Source organism: Pleurodeles waltl, chromosome 1_1, assembly GCF_031143425.1.
Source record: "Pleurodeles waltl isolate 20211129_DDA chromosome 1_1, aPleWal1.hap1.20221129, whole genome shotgun sequence".
NCBI lineage: Eukaryota > Metazoa > Chordata > Amphibia > Caudata > Salamandridae > Pleurodeles > Pleurodeles waltl.
Window position 1 is genome coordinate 1,002,106,010 of NC_090436.1, and position 20,909 is coordinate 1,002,126,918.

At 44.1% G+C, this 20,909-nt stretch overlaps 1 protein-coding gene across 2 annotated transcripts in view; it reads right to left on the bottom strand.

Annotated features, from left to right (window-relative positions):
• LOC138291226 (albumin-like) overlaps positions 1-20,909 on the bottom strand; it is a 447,949-nt gene that overhangs the window by 114,537 nt on the left and 312,503 nt on the right. For both annotated transcript variants that reach the window (XM_069230303.1, XM_069230304.1), the window contains exon 10: positions 5,917-6,014. In XM_069230303.1, the coding sequence (XP_069086404.1) occupies positions 5,917-6,014 (98 nt within the window). The remainder of the gene's footprint in view (positions 1-5,916; positions 6,015-20,909) is intronic.

Genomic DNA, 20,909 nt, shown 5'->3' on the forward strand with positions numbered 1-20,909 from the left:
GCTGGAGACAACAAGTATGAAAAGGTAAAGAGAACGGTAAACTGAGTAAGGTCAAATTGTTGGAGAAGTTACTTAGCGATGGAGATGAGGTACAGAAATGGGTGAAATAGTGGGAGATGTAAGGAAAACATAGAAAGAAGAGGTAACCAGATAAACAGAGACAACAAAGTAGTTAAGGAAGGATGGGTAAGGTTATAGAGTGAAACAAAATTGGTCAGGTAAAATTATTAGTTTGGCAATGAAAAAGATAGAGGGTATGAAGGGTACAAACAAGATGAGGTTTTGAGAGAAAAGAGGTGAAGTAGAAAGACAGAGATCCAGTACAGAACATGAGGTGAAACTGATGCGATGGTAGAAAGAGGGTGGGGAAGAGTGGAGAGCTAAGGAAAACAGAACATATTGATGTCAAGATATGTAAAAAGAAAGGGGGTAGAAGTGAAGTATAGAGAGGTGAGAAAAGAGGTAATCAGAAATAATAAACAACAGAAATAAAGAAAGAGGTAGCGAGAAAGGAGTATTGAGTAAATGAGAGAGGTAAGATAGAGAGAACAGAACTAGAATGAGACACGGAGCTGTGGAGAGGTGAGGTAATGAATGAAAGGTGCGGTAAATTGTGAGGTTGGTAGTGCAAGATTGAGAGAGAAGGGTAGGGTTGAGAAAGATGTGAGCTAGATGGGAGATGTGAAGCTCAGAGAAGTGAAATCAGGAGTGGTAAGTTATAGGAATGAGAGAGGTAGAGAGGTGAAGTAACATGGTGAGAGACGTAGAGAGAGATGAGGCAAACATAAATGAGGATGAATGAGAGGTAAACTGAAAAAGAACTGTGTGGTGCAGTGCAAGAAAGTAGCCTCTTTCAAGCATGGTTACCCCCACTTTTTGCCTGTTTGTGAGTGTGTGTCAGTGTGTTTTAACTGTGGCAGTGGGCTCTGCTAGCCAGGACCCCAGTGCTCATAGATAAAAACCTATATGTCAGTGTGTTTTGCCTGTCTCACTGGGATCCTGCTAGCCAGGACCCTAGTGCTCATAGTTTGTGGCCTAATGTGTGTGTTGTCAGTAGTGCCTAACTGTGTCACCGAGGCTCTGCTAATCAGAACCTCAGTGCTTATGCTCTCTCTGCTTTCAAATTTGTCACTATAGGCTAGCGACTTTATTTACCAATTTCAATTGGCACTATGGACCCCCCTTATAAGTCCCTAGTATATGGTACCTAGGTACCCAGGGCATTGGGGTTCCAGGAGATCCTTATGGGCTGTAGAATGTCTTTTGCCACCAATAAGGACCTCAGACAAACCCTTTCACAGGACTGCCACTGCAGCCTCCATGAAATAGAGCCCACATTATTTCACAGCCATTTTCACTGCACCTAAGTAACTTATAAGTCACCTTTATGTCTAACCTTCATTAAATGAAGGCTAGGTGCGAAGTTACTAAGTGTGAGGGCACCCTTGCACTAGCAAAGGTGCCCCCACATAGTTCAGGGCCAATTCCCGGAACTTTGTGAGTGCGGGGATTCCAATACACGCGTGCACTATATATAGGTCAATAGCTATATGTAGCTTCACAATGGTAACCCTGAATATGTCCATGTAAGGTGTCTAAGATCATGGAATTGTCCCCCCTTTCCAAATATGGTATTGGGGAGTCAATTCCATGCATCCTGGGGGCTCCACCATGGAACCCCAGGACTGCCAAACCAACTCTCTGAGGCTTGCACTGCAGCTACATCTGCTTCCACCTCATAGACAGGGTTCTGCCCTTCTGGGGTCTGAGCAGCTCAGTCCCAGGAAGGCAGAACAAAGCATTTCCTTTGGGAGGAGGGTGTCACACCCTCTTCCTTTGGAAATAGGTTTAACAGGCTGGGGAGAGGTAGACTCCCCCAGCCTCTGGAAATGCTTTGAAGAGCACAGATTGCATAAGCCAGTCTACACCGGTTCACGAACCCCTTGTCCTTGCTCTGGTGCGAAACTGGACAAAGGAAAGGGGAGTGACCACTCCCCTTTCCATCACCATCCTAGGGGTGGTGGCCAGAGCTCCTCCAGTGTGTCCCAGACTTCAGCCATCTTGCTTCGCAAGGTTTGGGGACACTCTGGAGGACTCTGAGTGGCCAGTGCCAGCAGGTGACGTCAGCGACCCCTCCTGATAGGTCCATACCTGATAAGGTATCCAATCCCCCTCTCAGGGCTATTTAGGGTCTCTCCTGTGGGTTCTCCTCAGATTCTGCTTGCAGGTTTCAAGCAGGAATCATCCGCAACTACTACTTCATCCTCTGTCCTGGGAACAACTGCAGCCTGCTCCAGGAACCACTGTAACAGCAACAAAGTATCCAGAGGGGGTACTTTTCCTCTGCAACTTCAGATCCAGCCAGCAAATGCAACAGTTTCCACTGTGTGCACGCTTTGAAGCCTCCCTGTCTTCACCCTGCACCAGAAGGACCGAAGGAATCTCCTGTGGGGTGACGGAATCACTCCCATGCTCACGCAGTCACATTCAAAGTCGATACGGTTCTCTTGGACTCCTCTCCTGGCGACGAGCTTGCTCCTTGGAACACAGAGGGTGGACCCCATCGACACAGACTGTCCTGAGGTCCTGTTGTCGCAATTTGGAGGAGGTAAGACCTTGCCTTCCCCCAGAATGGCAGTACCCCTGTGCACCATGTCTTCTTCACCTCCTGAGGCCTCTGTGAGCTATTTGCAAAATTCCTTCATGCACAGCCTGGCCCAGATCCCCAGCACTCTACCCTGCGGCGCTCAACTCGCTGAGTTGTTCTCTGGTGGTGTGGGACCTTCCTTTGTAGTGATGCACCAACTGCATTTTGCACCTCCTTTGTCCCCGTGTCCTGGAACTCCTGTGGGTGCTACCTGGTGCTCTGAGGGCTCTCTGAATTGCTGAGAGCCCCCTCTTCCTCCTCACACAGAGTTGAGGCCCCCAGGTCCCTCCTGGGTCCAGATAGCGCCTATTTGATGCAAAATGCAACTTTGCCTGAACCAAGGCTTGTCGGAGGAATCCACCACCAAAACTCACCTGCATCGAACTTCACGACGTGGGACATCCAGTGCATCATGCAGGAACCCGCTGACATCTTCCTAGGGTGCATTTCTGCAGTCTTCATCCAACCAGGGATTCTTCTTTTGCACCCTCTTCTGGGTTGGCAGGGGCTCCTGTCCTTCCTGGAACTTCTTTCGACTTCTGGACTTGGTCTCCTTCCTTTGCAGGTCTTCAGGTCAAGGAATACACCATTTGTTGTTTGCAGACTTTGCTGGTTCTTGCAATATTTCCAATCATGAGGTATAGTGTGTCCTAAGGAAACTTGCAGTACTTTACTCCTGCTTTTCTGGGCTCTGGGGTGGGGTAATTTGCTTACTTTTACTGTATTCTTACTCTCCCAGCGATTCTGTACACACTACACTTGCCTAGGGGGGTTTTGTGATCCGCATTCCTATGGTTTGTGTTGCCCCTAGACCCATTTTATCCGATTGTATTCTATAGCATTTCCTATTGTTGGCACTATCGTATGGCTAATTACTTGCCTTATTTTGGTGTCTAGTGTATATATTGTGTATAATACTTACCTCCAGAAGGAGTATTGCCTCTAAGATATTTTTGATACTGTGTCACCCAAATAAACTACCTTTATTTTTGGTAACACTGAGTATTGTCTTTACTTGTGTATAAGTACTGTGTAACTATAAGTGGTATTGCAGAAGCTTTGCATGTCTCCTAGTTCAGCCTAAGCTGCTCTGCTATGCTAGAACACTACTACATTTCACTGAAAAGGGATAACTGGACCTGGTATAAGGTGTAAGTACCCAAGGTACCCACTACAAACTAAGCCATCCTCCTACATGCAGAGAGAGGGGGATTTAGAGATAGTTGAGGAAGAGTGGGCTAAAGTGGACGGGATGTACAAATAAGCACTGAGGGTGGTAAAGAGAGGCCGGTAATCTTGCATTTGCTATCATTTGCTGTGAGACCTACCATTTCAATATACTTTTAAAATGTATTTAAACTGCATACAGACAAGTACAAGCCAGAGAGAAACCTTCGACTTTCTTAGATACCTAGATCTAGCAATCAGATGCTGTAGAAATCCATTGTCAAGGCAACAGACAGGTATATTGGAATAGCTATGGCATACCTTTCTGGGTACTGAGCACAGAGAAAGACAACAATCTTTTTTACACAGAACAACCTTCTGTTGTTCAACAAAGGTATGTAAGTTCGAGGCCACCTCAAAAACAAATTCAGTATCCTTTTGGTACTAAGACAGTTTAGCTAGAGGCAATAATCAAGCATCTGGAGAACAGGGACTAGTTCCATTATTTCTGTGGAAAGAAATTCTGAAGTGCTGTTACAATGCTGCAATTCTTTTAAAATATTTTTTAATGCTACAGTTACAGCTATATACTTTATGTTTACTAGGATAGCACTAGGATAGCACGTGGATTTTAATAAAATCATAAAAACTATTCCTTGTATGTATTGTTGAGTGTGTCTATTCATGACAAAAAGAGATTTTGAACTCACTACCACCAAATAATCCTGTGAGTCCCACAGTAATGATCATTACCCAGAACACGCCATCCTCATGTAGCACTCAGGCAGGTCATTGGCTATAAGTCCTACAGGTTTTCTGTCTCCAGTTGGTAAGTTGGCAATGAACCTGAACTTTAACTGGAGGGATGGAAAAATTGAATCACAGGCCACATTTTGCTTAGAATTGTATCAGAAGCCATTGACATGTTAAGGGAAAATTGGTATACCCTTATGAGCGCCACTTTTTAGCCAGGACAAGGGCCACACTTTTTAGCCAGGACAAGGGCCACACTTCTTAGCCAGGACAGTCTTGTCTAATTTGGCTGTTGAGATGTAAAAGCGTAGGGAGCGCTAAAAGAGAATGAAGACAATTTTTCACTGTATGTTTCAGATGAGAGGCTACTCCTTCCTCCACAGTGCTCTCTCAGAGGGTGCTAATAGCTGCATTGCCCCTACCTGTAGGGCAATTACAGCTGTTATTACACCCTTGGTATGAGCTATCAGCTGCAGCTATGACCTTCAACAGCGAGGATGGTAATTAAAATAAAATATTGCTTATTACAATGTGTGATCAAACAATAGAGTGGATCAGAGCCAATAGTCAGTGGCATAGGCTTTTTGATCTGATATTTCAATGTTTGTCTTTCTGTTTGTCTCTGTGTAATTTAGATCACTCTACTCTCATTTGGTGGAATATTCTACTATCATTATAGCCCTTCTGTCTCAGTCTTTAACAGACATTAAAAGCCATCTTGCTTGTTATAGGGCTGGAACTCAGTAAATGGACTTATAGAACAGTTATAGACGTCTTCATTTTTGCAATAGCAAACCACATCATGCCTGGGATTGGCTGACTTGGTCGTGTTTTCTGCATATTCCATGTGCATTACCAACACACTATGCACAGAATCAAATGCAATGTTATATACTACATACTCGTACAAGAAAAAATAAACTACAATTAAAACATGAAGGATTTTGCCTTGGGTTGCCAAATAGTGAATCATTTCATTTTATTGATTTGTCTCGGCTAAAATAATCGATAACGTCTAATACTTTATACAAGTTACTTTCTTTACAGTTCATTAAATTAATACATACATGTATAAGATGACATGGACGTTATATTTAGAAAATAGAATTAAAAAACATTGAAATTCACTTACAAACACAAAGGTTTTTATATATATATATATATATACACAGAATCAAATCTCTAACATTCATTTAAAACAATATAAGTCCCTAATTCCCTATTCTTTAAAAAAAACATTCAACATAATAGACGCTTTGAACAAAACTTTTGGTGTTCATAAAAACAACGAAGTTGCTGCTACATGTGATTATAATGTAGTAGAAATGAAAATCTTTAAGAGAACTTACTTATTATTCAAGTTGTAGTTTCCGATTTTTTGAAGATCCTCACAGTTCTTTTTCAATATGTTCTGACTCTCCGCAATCTTCTTTTTCATTAATTCTTCCTATATGAAGACACATACAAACATGTTTTCAATGATGGTCAGGAGGACACAGAAACATTTCTTTTGTTAGACACATGATGCCAGTTATATTGTAGGCTTGGTCGCATCTCAATCGCTGTGTTTGTGCACAGTCAGCAATGCAACTCAGCCGATTATATGTGCTGTGCTCCATGTACCTCATTATGGATCTGATGGTTGTGCTGGTGAGTGACAAACAGTGGGTGCAAATTGTACATCAACTTTTGCGACATCTGGCAACATATGTTTTTAATGGAAGCCTACCAAGACGAAACTTGCTGCACAATGTGAGATGCATTTCAGGGTAGATATCGTCTAAATATGTCTCAAACCAGACACGATCTTTATACATCAGGTCTCTACATACCAGAGAGTCACTTTTAACGGAATTGTTGATATCTCTGGTTTTGTTGTGCCAATATGCCTCCTTAATTATCTTCAGTGGGCCATTGCAATTGACAGTGAAACCCTCCCGGATGGTTTCAAAATCAAGCGACTTTAGGATAGTCCGTAAATGGTCCCACCGACGCACCTTTGTTGCTCCAAGATAGGAGACTACCTCCCTAAAGAATTTCAGATATATATCTGCCTATCGGCTGCTATGTAAACAAACCCCGTATAAAATTGGGGGATGAGCAATGATATCAGAAATAGTTTTAATACTTAATTCCATGTGCAGGGTAGCAAGAGGGGCACTCGTGGCCAGGTACAGTATTGACCTTAAAAACTTGTTCTCAATTTTCTGCAATGCAGTAACATTTGAGTGACCCCATACTTCGTATTCATAAGTCTCTGCAGCTACTGCTTTCGATCTATACGCATGCACCAAAATATTATGGGACTGACCTCCATTTTTTTGCATTTAGGAACAGCAGATGCAGCATGCTTTGATGTAGCTGCTGTCTTTTCTCCGTGTTGACTCCACTTAAATCAGGTGTCATGGCGCATACCTTGGCAGTTAAATTTATTAACCTAGTAATGCAGGTACTTTTATATCAGATTAACAAATCATAAATCCTTCAGGTGTGAGCCAACACCATTCAGAAACAGGGAAAAGAGTACAGTTGCTAAGACGCATCCTTGGCGTACACCTGTGTGAATCGGGCAATTCTCAGTATTTTCCTCATTTAGCCCATAGCGACCTGAGCTGTTGTATCTTGATGTAAATCTTCTAAAGCTGTTATCAGAAGATGGCTTTGTCCCTGTTGTTCCAGAGCAAACCATAATGATCCTGTATTGATCAAACTGAAAGCCGACTTAATAGCAATAAATGTTAGATAAAGTGGTAGTCCTCTTTGTCTTACATATTTTGTGCATATTAGATATAGGTGCATGGTGTGATTGAGTTGCCTGATACCCCTTCTAAAGTCTGCTTGATTGTCATCAAGGATGTTTATTGAGTCAATCAAATCTTGTATGCGTTCATCCATAAATCTTACCAGCCCTGTGTAGGAAAGTAAACTCTTTTTGGCATGTTACCCCCAATTTCTGCCTGATGTCAGTGTGTTTTTGACTTTCTCACTGGGATCCTGCTAGTCAGGACCCCAGTGCTTATGGTTTATGGCCTGCTTGTCTGTGTGTTTCACTATTTTCTAAATTGTCACTGGAGTCCTGCGAATCAGAACTCCAGTGCTCATGCTCTCTCTGTTTCTAGATTTGTCAGTACATACCAGTGTCCCAGTATTTCACTCCAAATTGGCATAATGGAACCCCCTTATAAGTCCCTTGTGTATGATACTTAGGTACCCAGGGCATTGGGGTTCCAGGGGATCCTTATGGTCTGCAGCATTTCTTTTGCCACCCACAAGGAGTACATACAAAGGCTTCTACAGGACTGCCATTGCAGCCTGTGTGAAATAGTGCATGCACTATTTCACAGCACTGTTCACTGCCCCAGGTCACTTATAAGTCACCTATATGTCAGGCCTTCAGACCCTGGAGGCTAGGTGCGAAGTACCTGTGTGTGAGGGCACCCTTGCACTAGCAGAGGTGCCCCCACATCACCCAGGCCCATTTTCCCAGACATTGTGAGTGCGGTGATGCCATTTTAAGTGTGCACTGCACATAGGTCAATACCTATGTACAGCTTCACAATGGTAACTCCGAATATGGCCATGTAAGGTGTCTAACAATTGGAAATTGTACCCCAATACTGATTCCAGTATTGGTTTTACAATTCCATGCACCCTGGGGGCTCCTACTATGGACCCCGAGTACTGCCATACCAATCTTCTGAGGTTTCCACTGCCGCCCCAGCTGCTGCCACATCACAGACAGGCTTCTGCTGGGGCTTGAGCAGCTCAATCCCAGGAAGAAAGAACAATGCATTTCCTTTAGGAGAAGAGTGTTACACTCTCTCCCTTTGGAAATAAGTGTTACAGGCATGGGAGGAGTATACTCCCAGAGCCGATGGAAATGCGTTGAAGGGCACAGATGGTGCCCTTCTTGCATAAACCAGTCTACATCGGTTCAGGGACCCCCAGTCCCTGCTCTGGTGTGAAACTGGACAAAGGAAAGGGGAGTGACCACTCACCAGTCCATCACCACCCCAGGGGTGGTGCCCAGAGCTCCTCCAGAGTATCCCTGGGTTCTGCCATCTTTTTTTCAGGATGGTCAGAGAAATCTGGGAGCATCTGAGTGGTCAGTGCCAGCAGCTGATGTCAGAGATCCCTCCTGACAGGTGCTTACCTGGTTAGGTGACCTATCTGCCTCTCAGGGCTATTTAGGGTCTCTCTTCTCTGGGTGTTTCTTCAGATTCGGATTGCAAGACTCCAGCAGGAATCCTCTGCATCCTTTACTTCATCTTCTACCAACGGATCAACCGCTGACTGCTCCAGGAACTGTACAAAACTGCAACAAAGAAGCAAAGATGACTTCTGCAACCTTGTAACTTCAGCTCTTGTCAGCAACTGCAACAGTTTCCAGGTTGTGCGTGCTCCGAGGACTGCCTGTCTTCAGCCTGCACCAGAAGAACCGAAGGAATCTCCCATGGGGTGATGAAGTCACTTCCCTTCTTCAGCAGGCACACTCTGCAGGGACGACCGGTGGCTTGGGTCTCCCCTCCAGATGGCAGGCGTGGATCCAGCGACATGGGTGGTAGACTAAAGTGACTCTGACAGTCCTAATGTCCAGCTGTCCAATTTTGGTGGAGGTAAGAGCTTGCCTCCCCACGCAAGACAGTACTCCCAGGCAGTTGGGCTAATCTCAGAGGCAATGTGTAAAGTATTTGTACACACACAGTAAAACAGTGAAAACACCACAAAAGTACTCCACAGCAGTTTAGAAAAATAGCCAATATCTATCTGAATAAAACAAGACCAAAATGATATTAATCAAACAAACACATGTTAAGAGATCACTTTATAAAGGTTTCAGGGAGTCTTAATCCATAGAAATCAATGGTTATATCTTTTTAGCACAGAGCACCTGGGATGCGTCAAAAACAAAGACAATGTGGGGGGCAGGGGAGATGAGGCACCAAAAAGCAAGGCGATGCTTCGGTTCCTTACTGCGCAGGGAGGTGATGTGTTGATTCTTTCGCCACAGGAGAGGTGATGCACTGGTTCCTCACTGGCAGGGAAGGTGATGTGTTGATTCTTTCCTTGCTGGAATGCCGATGCATTGATTTCCGGACACGCCACCTCGGTTCATTACTACCCTGCGGGTCGATAAGAAATTGATACCCCGGAGATGATGCCTGGAATATCCAGCCACGTTGTGTTGATTGAGCCACGGTGAAACAGGTACTGTGTTGATTCTGCAGCCACGAGACATGCACTGCGTTGATTCTCCAGCTGTGGGATTTTTATGACGCGGCATGATGGTGTGTAGATTTTCTCCTTCAGGTCACCAGCCTACACTTCCAAGGGTCCAGGGACTGGAGCTGGCACCACTTGGCAAGTCAGGACTCTCCTCAGAAGAGCCCAGGTACTGTCAGGTGAAGTCTTTGATGTCCCTGAGACTTCATAACAGGAGGCAAGCTCAGTTCAAGCCCTTGGAGTACCTTGGAAAGCAGGATGTAGAAAGCAAAGTCCAGTAGGCAATTTTCAAAGGAAAGTCTTTGTAGGGCACAAGACCCTGCCTTTTCTGCCCTGGCACCAGAAACACTCCAGGTGGTTGGAGTTTACTTTGTTTAAGGACAGGTACTGCCCTCTTCTGGTGCACGCATCAGCTTCTTCCACCACTCTAGCCCAGAAAGACCCATCTGGATATGCAGGGCACACCTCAGCTCCCTTTGTCTGACTGCTTATAGTGGACTCACAAACATCCCAACTTTCATCCTGACACAGACATGTATTCTACAGCCAGCCAGAGGCACAGAATGGTTAAGCAAGAAAATGCCCACTTTCTAAAAGTGCTATTTTCAAGCTTACAATTTAAAAAACAACTTCACCAAAAGATGTATTTTTAAATTGTCACTTCAGAGACCCCGCACTTCATATTTCTATCTGCTCCCAATGGGAATTGCCCTTAAAAGATATTTCAAGGCAATGAACTTTGTTACCCAATGGGAGAGACAGTCCTTCAATAGTGAAAACCAAATTTAGTAGTAATTAACTATCAGGACATGTAAAACACACCAGCACATGTCTTACCTTTTAAGTGCACTGCACCCTGCCCATGGGGCTGCCTCAGGACTACATTAGGGGTGACTTACACATAGTAAAAGGGAAGGTTTTGGCCTCGCAAGTAGGTGCACTTGTGAGACCTGCCAATGCAGTGTCTGAGTGGGCAGTCTGAGACATGTTTACAGGGATACTCCTGTGGGTGGCACAATCAGTGCTGCAGGCCCAGTAGTAGCATTTGATTTACTGGTCCTGGGCATATATTGCGCACTATACCAGTGACTTACTTATAAATCAAATATGCCAATCATGGATAAACCAATCACCAATACCTTTTAGACAGACAGCACTTGCACACTAGCATTGGTCATCAGTGGTAAAGTGCCCAGAGTCCTAAAGTCAGCAAAAATGAAAATCAGCACAGGATCAAAAAGAAGAGGTCAGAAGCAAAAGGTTTGGGGATAACCCTCCAATGAGGGCCATTTCCAACACACTATGGGCAAATGTGATCACATCAAGAGTTCTTCACCTCATCTGGTACCCCCATTAGAAATGGCCAACAGGTAAAACAATTATTGGAAGCCTTACATGAACCAACAGGAATTGCTGTTGTAAAATATACTGTGAATAGGAGTGATTGTAGCTATGTCACCATCGGAAACAGGTACGCTGATGAAGTGGCACACTACTGTGCAGCTATGTCATGCACACTGGATCATACATGACAGAAAGCCATGAGGGGAGTCTTCTTGCTATGATTTTGAGTGCAGCTGGCAATTGGGATAAACTGAGATGAATGCAAGAGAAGGTGCCTGGTGAATTAAAACAAGGTTGGATCAGGAGAGTTGAGGAATTGATGAGAACAATATATGGGTGTCAAGACCACTATTACCAGACAGTCTACTTGTCCCGCTAACACATTATCTACAAGGTCAGACAAACTTAGGTAGGAATGCCACGATCAGAACCTTGAGTCAGTACTGGTGTAATCCTAAATTCAGAGCACAGGCAGAAGAAGTATGTAGCTGATGTGTATCATGTCAACAAATGAATGCTAATAAAAGAACAAGTCACATTGAGTCACATAGGAAGATCAGGGCAACCCTTTAACAGGATGCAGATGGATTTTGTTGAAATACCTGTTTGCAATGTATTTAGGTACATCCTAGTGATTGTTTGCATCTCTTTCCGATGGGTGGAGGCATATCCTACAAGAAGAGATGATAGTCTGACTGTGTCAAAATTGCTTTTGAGGCAGTTGATTACTTGGTACAGTATGCCTGTCTCTCTAAAATCAGATTGGGGTACTCATTCATCACTGAGATTATCAAGATGTTATGTACAACATTACAAATTGATCAGTAACTCCACTGCAGTTATTGTCCAGAAGTTTCAGTAATTGTGGAGCAATTGAACAGTGCCATTAAATACAGATTAGCAAAAGCTTGTGCATCTACGTCTTTGAAATGGCTTGATATCTTACCTCTGATACAGATGTATTTGCAAAATACTCCTGAGGGAGGAATTAGTTTGTCTCCACATGATATTTTGATGGGGAGAGCAAAAGGATTACCGCAGTTCCAGCAAATGCATTTGTCAATATGACAGGTGACATGATACTCCATTATTGCAAAGGACTGGCTGATGTAGTGCGTTCTGTGTCTCAAGAGGTTAAAGCTACAACTGAAAATCCAAATCAGGACCAGTGTTATGAAAAGAGTCCTGGACTGGATTGTAATAAGGAAACATGTGAGAAAGTCCTGATTAAAGCCCAATTGGAAAGGCCCCTACCAAGTCGTACTGATCACAATCACTGCAGTCATGTGTGTGAATTCCAAATTGGGTGCATGCATCACACACACAAAGAAAAAGGAATGCACATGAAATAATAGAGCCACCTGATTCATTAGAGTCAAGAGCACTGGTGTACATACCACTGTCCGTTGTAGGAGAAGAAATACAAGATTGTAACCAAAGACAGCAAGAAGGAGTTGGGAGTGAAGAAGCTCAAAGAGGTGAAGTTCTCCAATTGCCTGATCTCTCACAGAGTGGTGAAGGAGACCTAATAACTGTAGTAACTGGAGATGAATACCCTGAAACATTCACAGGACAAGAAGAACAACTTGAAGACACAGGAGAGGACACATGTTTTAGAACAGTACAAGAAGAAATTTGCATGGTGAGAATTGGCCTAAATGTGTCAGAAAGAAACAAAAATTGAGTGTAACTCCTGATTTAGTACCACTAAAAGCAACCAAAGAGGAAGAGGAACTGAGTGGTGCATTGATGCAGAAGGAGACTTGAATACACTCAGAAGATCAAAAAGAGCCCGAGCGCTTTCTTGAAGGTATTCATTACCCGAGTGGGCATACTATCTGAGCCAGGGCCTGAACATTCCTGTCTCTGACATACTTGACTGGAGCAAAGAATTGCCAGAACCATCCTGAAAGACAAAAGAGTCAAAGAAACTTAAGAGAAAATCTGATAGACCTTAGAAAGGCATTGGATGGATTGTGACATTGAATGAACTGATAAACAAAGATGTGCTTGAAGATCTCCTTGCACCAAGATTAAGAAGAATACAAATTAGGGATATCATTTTAGAAGAACATGGAGTAGAGTTAAGAATTGTCTAATGAAGATTCAGAAGGCTTCAGTGGCAGAGAGTGTTGTAGGGTGGAGTGGAGTGGGGTGGAATAGGGTGGAGTGGGTTAAAGTGGATTGAGGTAGTGAGGTGGGTTGGAGTAGAATGGGATGGATTTGATTGGGGTGGCTTGAGTGGAGTGAGGGGTACTGGCGTGTGGTGGATTGAAATGGGGTGAGGTGGATGTGTTTCGGGTGGATTTGAGTAAGACTGAATTGGATTGGGTGGGTGGTTTGGATTTGAGTGATAGGGCTGGGGTGGGGTGGATTGAATTGGAGTGCGGTGGACCGGGGTAGGGTGGGGTAGATTGGACTGGGGCAGAGTGTGTTGAATTGGATTGCGGTACATTGGAATAGGGTGGATTGAAGTGGATTGGAGTGGGGTAGATTGCATGGAGGTGGGTTGGATTGGAATGCGGTTGGGTGGATGGATTGGATTGGAGTGGGGTGGACTGACCTGAGATAGGGTGGGTGGATTGGATTGAGTTGAGGTGGATTGTAGTTGGGTGGATTGGAGTGGATTGTATTGGAATGGGGTGGATTGGAGTGGGATGGACTGAACTGAGATGGGCTTGGCTGGATTGGGGTAGAGTGTGTGGATTGGAGTGGGGTTGACTGGAGTGGGTCAGGTGGAGGAGGTGGATTGGATTGAATGGACTGGGGTGAGGTGGGGTGTACTGGACTGGGATGGATTGGACTAGAGTAGATTGCATTGATGTGAGGTAGATTGGATTGGCTTGGGGTGGGGTGGGATGGACTGTAGTGGGGTGGAATGAGTTGGGGTAGACTGGAGTTGACTGGAGTGGTGTAGACTAGAGTAGGGTGTATCGGAGTGGACTGAAGTGAAGTAGACTGGACTGAGTGGGGTGGTGAGCATGTAATGGGGTAGATTGGATTGAGGATGGTGGATTGGATTTGGGTGGAATGGATAGAGGTAGGTGGACTGGATTAGGCTGGGGTGGATTGAATTGGCATGGACTGGATTGGAGTGGGATGATTGGATTGGCGTGGGGTGGATTGATTGGAGTATGGTGTACTGGATTGAAGTGGGGTAGATTAATGTGCTTTGGAGTAGTGTGGATTCGACTGGAGTAGTGTGGATTAATGTGGACTCGATTGGGCTGAATGGGGTGGATTAAACTGGATTGTATTGGAGTGAGGTGGATTGTATTGAAGTGAGGTGGATTGGGTAGTGGAGGACTTGATTGGAGTGGGTTGTGTTGGGGTAAATTAGAATGGAGTAGGGTGGTTTGGATTGGACTGGGGTGGAGTGATTGGAGTGGCAGGGATCACTGGAGTGGGGTGGGTTGAATTGGAGTCGGGTGGATCACACTGCGGTGGGGTGGACTGGACTACAGTGGGTTGGGATGGAGTTTAATGGACTGGGGTGTGGTGAATTGGGGTAAAATGTATTGGATTTGAATGGGGTAGATTGGACTGGGCTGGATTAGGGTGGATTGGATTGGTGTGGGGTGAATTAGAAGGGGGTGAACTGGGATGGTGTGGGTTGAATTGAGGTGAGTTGTAGTGGTTTATTTGGCACTGTAGTGGGGCAGGTTGGAGTGGGGCAGGTTGTTTTGTATTAAAGTGGGACAGATTGGAGTGGGGAAGATTGGAGTGGGGCAGGTTGAATTGGATTGGAGTGTGGCAGGTTGTTTTGGACTGAAGTGAGGCAGATTGGAGTGGAGCAGATTGTTTTGGAATGGAGTAAGGCTAATTGGAATGGGTCAGATAGTTGTGGATTGAAGTGGGTAGATTGTTTTGGATTGGAATGGGGAAGATTGGATTGGGACAGATTGTTTTGGATTGGAGTGGGCAGATTTTATTAGGGTGGATTGGAGTGGGGTGGATTGGGTTGATGTAGGGTTGATTGGTTGGGAGTTGGGTGGATTAGAGGGCGGTGAATTGGGATGGAATGGGTTGGGTTGGGGTGAGGTGGCTTGGATTGGAGTGGGGCAAATTGCTTTGGATTGGGTAGGTTGTTTGGCTTTGTAGTGGGGCAGATTGTTTTGGATTAAAGTGGGATGGTTTGGAGCGGGGCAGATTTGAGTGGGGCAGGTTGAAATGGATTGGAGTGAGGCAGTTTGTTTTGGATTGAAGTGGGGCAGATTGTTCTGGATTGGGTGGTGCAGATTGGAGTGGGGCAGATTGTTTGGATTAGAGTGGGGCAGATTGTATTTAAGTGAGGCAGATTGGAATGGGGCAGATTGTTTTGGATTGGAATGGGGTAGATTGGAGCAGGCTAGATTGGAGTGGAACAGATTGTTTTGGATTGGGGTGGGATGATTGTTTTAGGGTGGATTGGAGAGGGGTGATTTGCGTTGGTGTGGGGTTGATTGGATGGGAATGGGTGGGTTGGAGGGGGGTGAATTGGGATGGAGTGGGGTGGATTGGACTGGGGTGAAGTGGATTGGATTGGAGAAGGGCATATTGTTTTGGGGCAGATAGGAGTGGTGGTGCAGACTGTTTTTAGTTGGAAAGGGGCAGACTAGAGTGTGGCGCATTGGAGTTGGGCAGATTGTTTTAGATTGGAGTGGGGCAGATATGAATGGGACAGATTGTTTTGGATTCAAGTGGGGCAGGTGGGAGTGTGCCGCATTGGAGCGGAGCAGATTGTTTTGAATGGTTGTGGGGCATATTTGTGTGGGACGAATTCGACGGAGACAAATTGTTTTGGATTTAAGTGGGGCAGGTGGGAGTGGGGTGGATTAGAGTGGGGCAGATTGTTTTGGGTTGCAGTGGAGCAGATTGTTTTGGATTTCACTGGGGCAGATTGTTTTGGATTGGGGCAGAATGGAGGGGGGCATATTGTTTTTGATTGGAGTGGGACAGATTGTTTTGGATTGGAGTGGGGCAGATTGCTTTAACTTTGAGTGGGGCAAATTGTTTTGGATTGGAATGGGGTAGATTGTTTTGAGTGGAGTGGGGCATATTGTTTTGGATTGGAGTGTGGCATATGGTTTAAGTTAGGAGCGAGGCAGACTGTTTTGAATGGAGTGGAGCAGATTGCTTTGGAGTGGTGCAGATTGGGGGGTTGGATAGGGGTGGAGGATGGTAGTGGGTGGAATTTAGTGGGGTTGGTTGGGGTGTACTGCATGATTATGTTTTAAAGAATCATTTCAGGGACTCCACATAATAAAGAAACACTGTCAATTTGCAATATTTTGAACCATCTTGCAAACTCCGCTCTTTTCAGCTAAAAGAATGTCTAATGCATGAGGATTTTGTTAAACCATAGACCTAATAGATATAAGCTCTGTGTTTTCTAAAACTATAGCTCCAGGTGCACTTGTTGCCAGTCTGTTTGCCACTGTTGACAGTCATCAGATTTTCTCATCATTTAGTACTGCACCAACTGCTGATATTATTGCTCTAAATATATCTCCCACCATTTGTGTTCCTTCACTCCTGTGTATACCTTCTATGTGCTGGTGTCCATGTTAGTCCTACTAAAGTCTGTACATGATACATTTTAGGGAATAACAATCCCAAATAACATATCCTTTCCCAAAATGCAGGAATAGCAATCCCAAATAACATATTCACAAAATATGCATATCCCCCACATATAAAGTATTCTCCTGGTATTGTTGGATCCTTTTATTGTTAAATTAGCCATTCTCCCCCAGATAAGTCAGATATATGTTCACAATAACTATTTTCCACTGGCACTTTATTTCCACTTATACTTCTCTTGAACACACATTTTTTTCTCCCTGATTATTTCTTCCAATTTTAATTTAGACATAGTCATCGTTCTAAGTTCATCTTCCTCTCTTTTCCACTCATTCTTCTGCACAACTTCTTTCTTAATATTCATTCTTTGTAAGTTTTTCATTTTATTTTCTACCATTTGTATAAAAACTTTCTCCTGTTCACTCATTAGACATGTTAGGTTCTGGTTGTCCGCTTTAACAATATTTACATGGTCTGAAATAATGCTAAGCTCTCTCCATCACTTTAGCTTGTGGTTGTAAATTCCAAAGGTACTTTGGAAAACACCATTTCAAAATTTGAATAATAATACACAAACTATCATAGTCTATATACTAAATTAAGAAAAATACTCCAAGATGTAGCATACATAAGTGGAATATGGTGATAGGAAATGTGTTCATTAGCTGAAGATGGTGTGTGAGCACAAATATAGCAGTTCTTAACAGCTACAGATTTGTACATTCTTTTACCAATCTAGAGTAAACATCCATAGAATAGTTGTCATCAATGTAGTCTACAGATGATGTCCTTAACTTGTCTTCATCAGTTATTGGCTAACGTGTTGTGTTTACAATATCAAATACTGTTTTCTCTGTATCTAGTGTGAAGTGTATCACTAAAACTATTGCTGTCTCTACCAAAAGCATTAGTATAAGTAGTACCCCTACAAAATAACTTAACTCTGCTTCTGTTTACAGTACACATTGTCTCTACAACCAGGTCTACTATCAACAGTTTGTTAGTGACAGCAATGTAACTCACTCAATTAAACACTTTCAAAATGTTCACAATTTGTCAGTTATCATTAATTTTCAATGGTTATTAACACAATACTACTTTGACCAGGTGACTAGGCCTTCTTTTTGGCCATGGCCCCCTCTGAATATGTTTTAATTGGCATCAAAGGGAGTCTCCTTTTCCCCTTTCTCACCTCAGGTTTCCTGTCCAAGAATCTCTCTTGCTAGTTACTCTGTAATCACACTATATTATTATCTGAGATGAGTCATGAGTCGTGGTTCTCTCATCTACTGCTTCACTACTGTGTCTGATGTTATACACTTGAGGTTCGTGTCTTTTTCATTTTCTTAGAATTTTTCAGTTTTAGTAAAGATTAATTTCCGACTTTGCTTTCTCTTATATAAACTTCACCTACCTTGAACTCAATTTTACATATATGTTTCCACTCACTATCTTATGTTTTCTGTCTTTGCTTTGTTAAAGCAATATTCTCTGGCTTAGATTTGTTTAGACTCCTGATTATGATCCTGATATTTTCTGAAGGGTCGAAACATCAACTTTAACAATGAACCCTGTTTGTATTATTTACAATTCAATAATGAGCTATTTTAGCGATTCCTTAAAATTGCATAGCGAATGACTTTCATACATAATGAAAGGCATTTTTGCATTCGCAAACAACCATTTGCACCATTTGCAAATGCAAAAATGCTTGATACATCTGTCCCGAAGTATTTTAATTTAGCAGAGATTTTACAATGGTAAGGGGCTCCCACATCTCCCAGATGGCAGAAGGTTTGTGGCAGGGTCTTTTGAGGTTGTGTTTAAATGCATGATGTTAGACCTGGCATTCTTGGCTTGGTCTCCCCTGTCTTTTTTGCCTTTGCTTCCCATGTTTTGACTGTGTGCTGGACTCTGTTGTTGCTGTTTGTGGTACTCTGGGCACTTTACCACTGCTGAACAGTGCTAAAGTGCAAGTGCTCCTGTGTAATTTAACTATGTAATTGGCTTATCCCTGATTGGCATATTTGATTTACTAGTAAGTCCCTAGTAAAGTGCACTAGAGGTTCCCAGGGCCTGTAAATCAAATGTTACTAGTGGGCCTGCAGCGCTGGTTGTGCCAACCACATGGGTAGCCCTGTAAACATGGCTCAGACATTCCACGGCAGTGTCTGTGTGTGCAGGTTTAAGCTGCCTATTCAACCCAGCAAGTGTACCCTCTTGCCAGGCCTAAACCTTCTCTTCTTCTACATGTAAGGGACCCATAAAGTAGTCCCTAGGCAGACCCATGGGCAGTTTGCAGTTGTCATTTTCGTGTTGTTTGATTGAGATAAATATTACCTATTTTTCTAAACTGGTGTGGTGTCCATTTTGTAGTGTTTTCACTGTATTACTGTGTGTTTGGTACAAATACTTCACACATTGCTTCTGGGGTTAAGCCTTTCTGCTCGTGCCAAGCTACCAAGGGGTTGAGTGGGGGCTACCCAGGTGTGTTTCTCCTTTGCCCTGACTTAAGTGAGGGCCCCTGATTGGACAGAGTGCAAACTGACTGCCAACTAAAGGCCCCGTTTCTAACACATGGCTAGTAAGAAGAGAATCTTGCAGTGATAATGGCTTTGCTTCTAAACACTTGACCAGCAGACCAAGGCTCCCCTAGTAAGCCAGGATGTATGTCACTGGCAGTCGCATTGGTCTTTACAGATATTGTTTAGAATTCATCACCTGTGGCCAAACTGGACTCCCCATTGTTTATAGGAGTTGTTGATGTCACCCATAATCCAAGCTTTAATTTCATGTTGTCACAATCTATTATGTAGCAATAAGATGGTGGTATGGAGAGAGTGGGTAGCCAAAGAAATTTATGAAGAGTGTGAGGGAAGTAACAGTGTACTTATGTAGGAAGTTGGCTCTGTATGTGCTATTTCAAAGTAAGGAATAGCATGCACAGAGTCCAAGGGTTCCCCTTAGAGGTAAGATAGTGGCAAAAAGAGATAATAATAATGCTCTATTTTGTGGTAGTGTGGTCGAGCAATAGGCTTATCAAAGGAGTAGTGTTAAGCATTTGTTGTACATACACACAGGCAATAAATGAGGAACACACACTCAGAGACAAATCCAGCCAATAGGTTTTGTTATAGAAAAATATATTTTCTTAGTTTATTTTAAGAACCACAGGTTCAAATTTTACATGTAATATCTCATTTGAAAGGTATTGCAGGTAAGTACTCTAGGAACTTTGAATCATTACTTTAGCATGTATACTTTTTACATAAAACACAATAAGCTGTTTTAAAAGTGGACACAGTGCAATTTTCACAGTTCCTGGGGGAGGTAAAGTTTTGTTAGATTTTACAGGTAAGTAAGTCACTTACAGGTTTGAGATTGGGGTCCAAAGTAGCCCACCGTTGGGGGTTCAGAGCAACCCCAAAGTTATCACACCAGCAGCTCAGGGCCGGTCAGGTGCAAAGGTCAAAGAGGTGCCCAAAACACATAGGCTTCAATGGAGGTAAGGGGGTGCCCCGGTTCCAGTCTGCCAGCAGGTAAGTACTCGCGTCTTCGGAGGGCAGACCAGGGGGGTTTTGTAGGGCACCGTGGGGGACACAAGTCCACACAAAAAGTACACCCTCAGCAGCGCGGGGGCGGCCGGGTGCAGTGTGCAAACAAGCGTTGGGTTTCCTTTAGTTTTCAATGGGAGACCAAGAGGTCTCTTCAGCGATGCAGGCAGGCAAGGGGGGGGCTCCTCGGGGTAGCCACCACCTGGGCAAGGGAGAGGGCCTCCTGGGGGTCACTCCTGCACAGAAGTTCCGATCCTTCAGGTGCTGGGGGCTGCGGGTGCAGGGTCTTTTCCAGCCGTCGGGAAATGGAGTTCAGACAGTCGCAGTCAGGGGGAGCCTGGGGATTCCCTCTGCAGGCGTCGCTGTGGGGGCTCAGGGGGGACAACTTTGGTTACTCACAGTCGTAGAGTCGCCGGAGGGTCCTCCCTTAAGCGTTGTTTCTCCACCAGTCGAGTTGGGGTCGCCGGGTGCAGTGTTGCAAGTCTCACGCTTCTTGCGGGGAGTTGCAGGGGTTTTTAAATCTGCTACTTGAAACAAAGTTGCAGTTCTTTTGGAGCAGGGCCGCTGTCCTCAGGAGTTTCTAGTCTTTCTTGAAGCAGGGCAGTCCTCAGAGGATTCAGAGGTCGCTGGTCCCTTGGAAAGCGTCGCTGGAGCAGGTT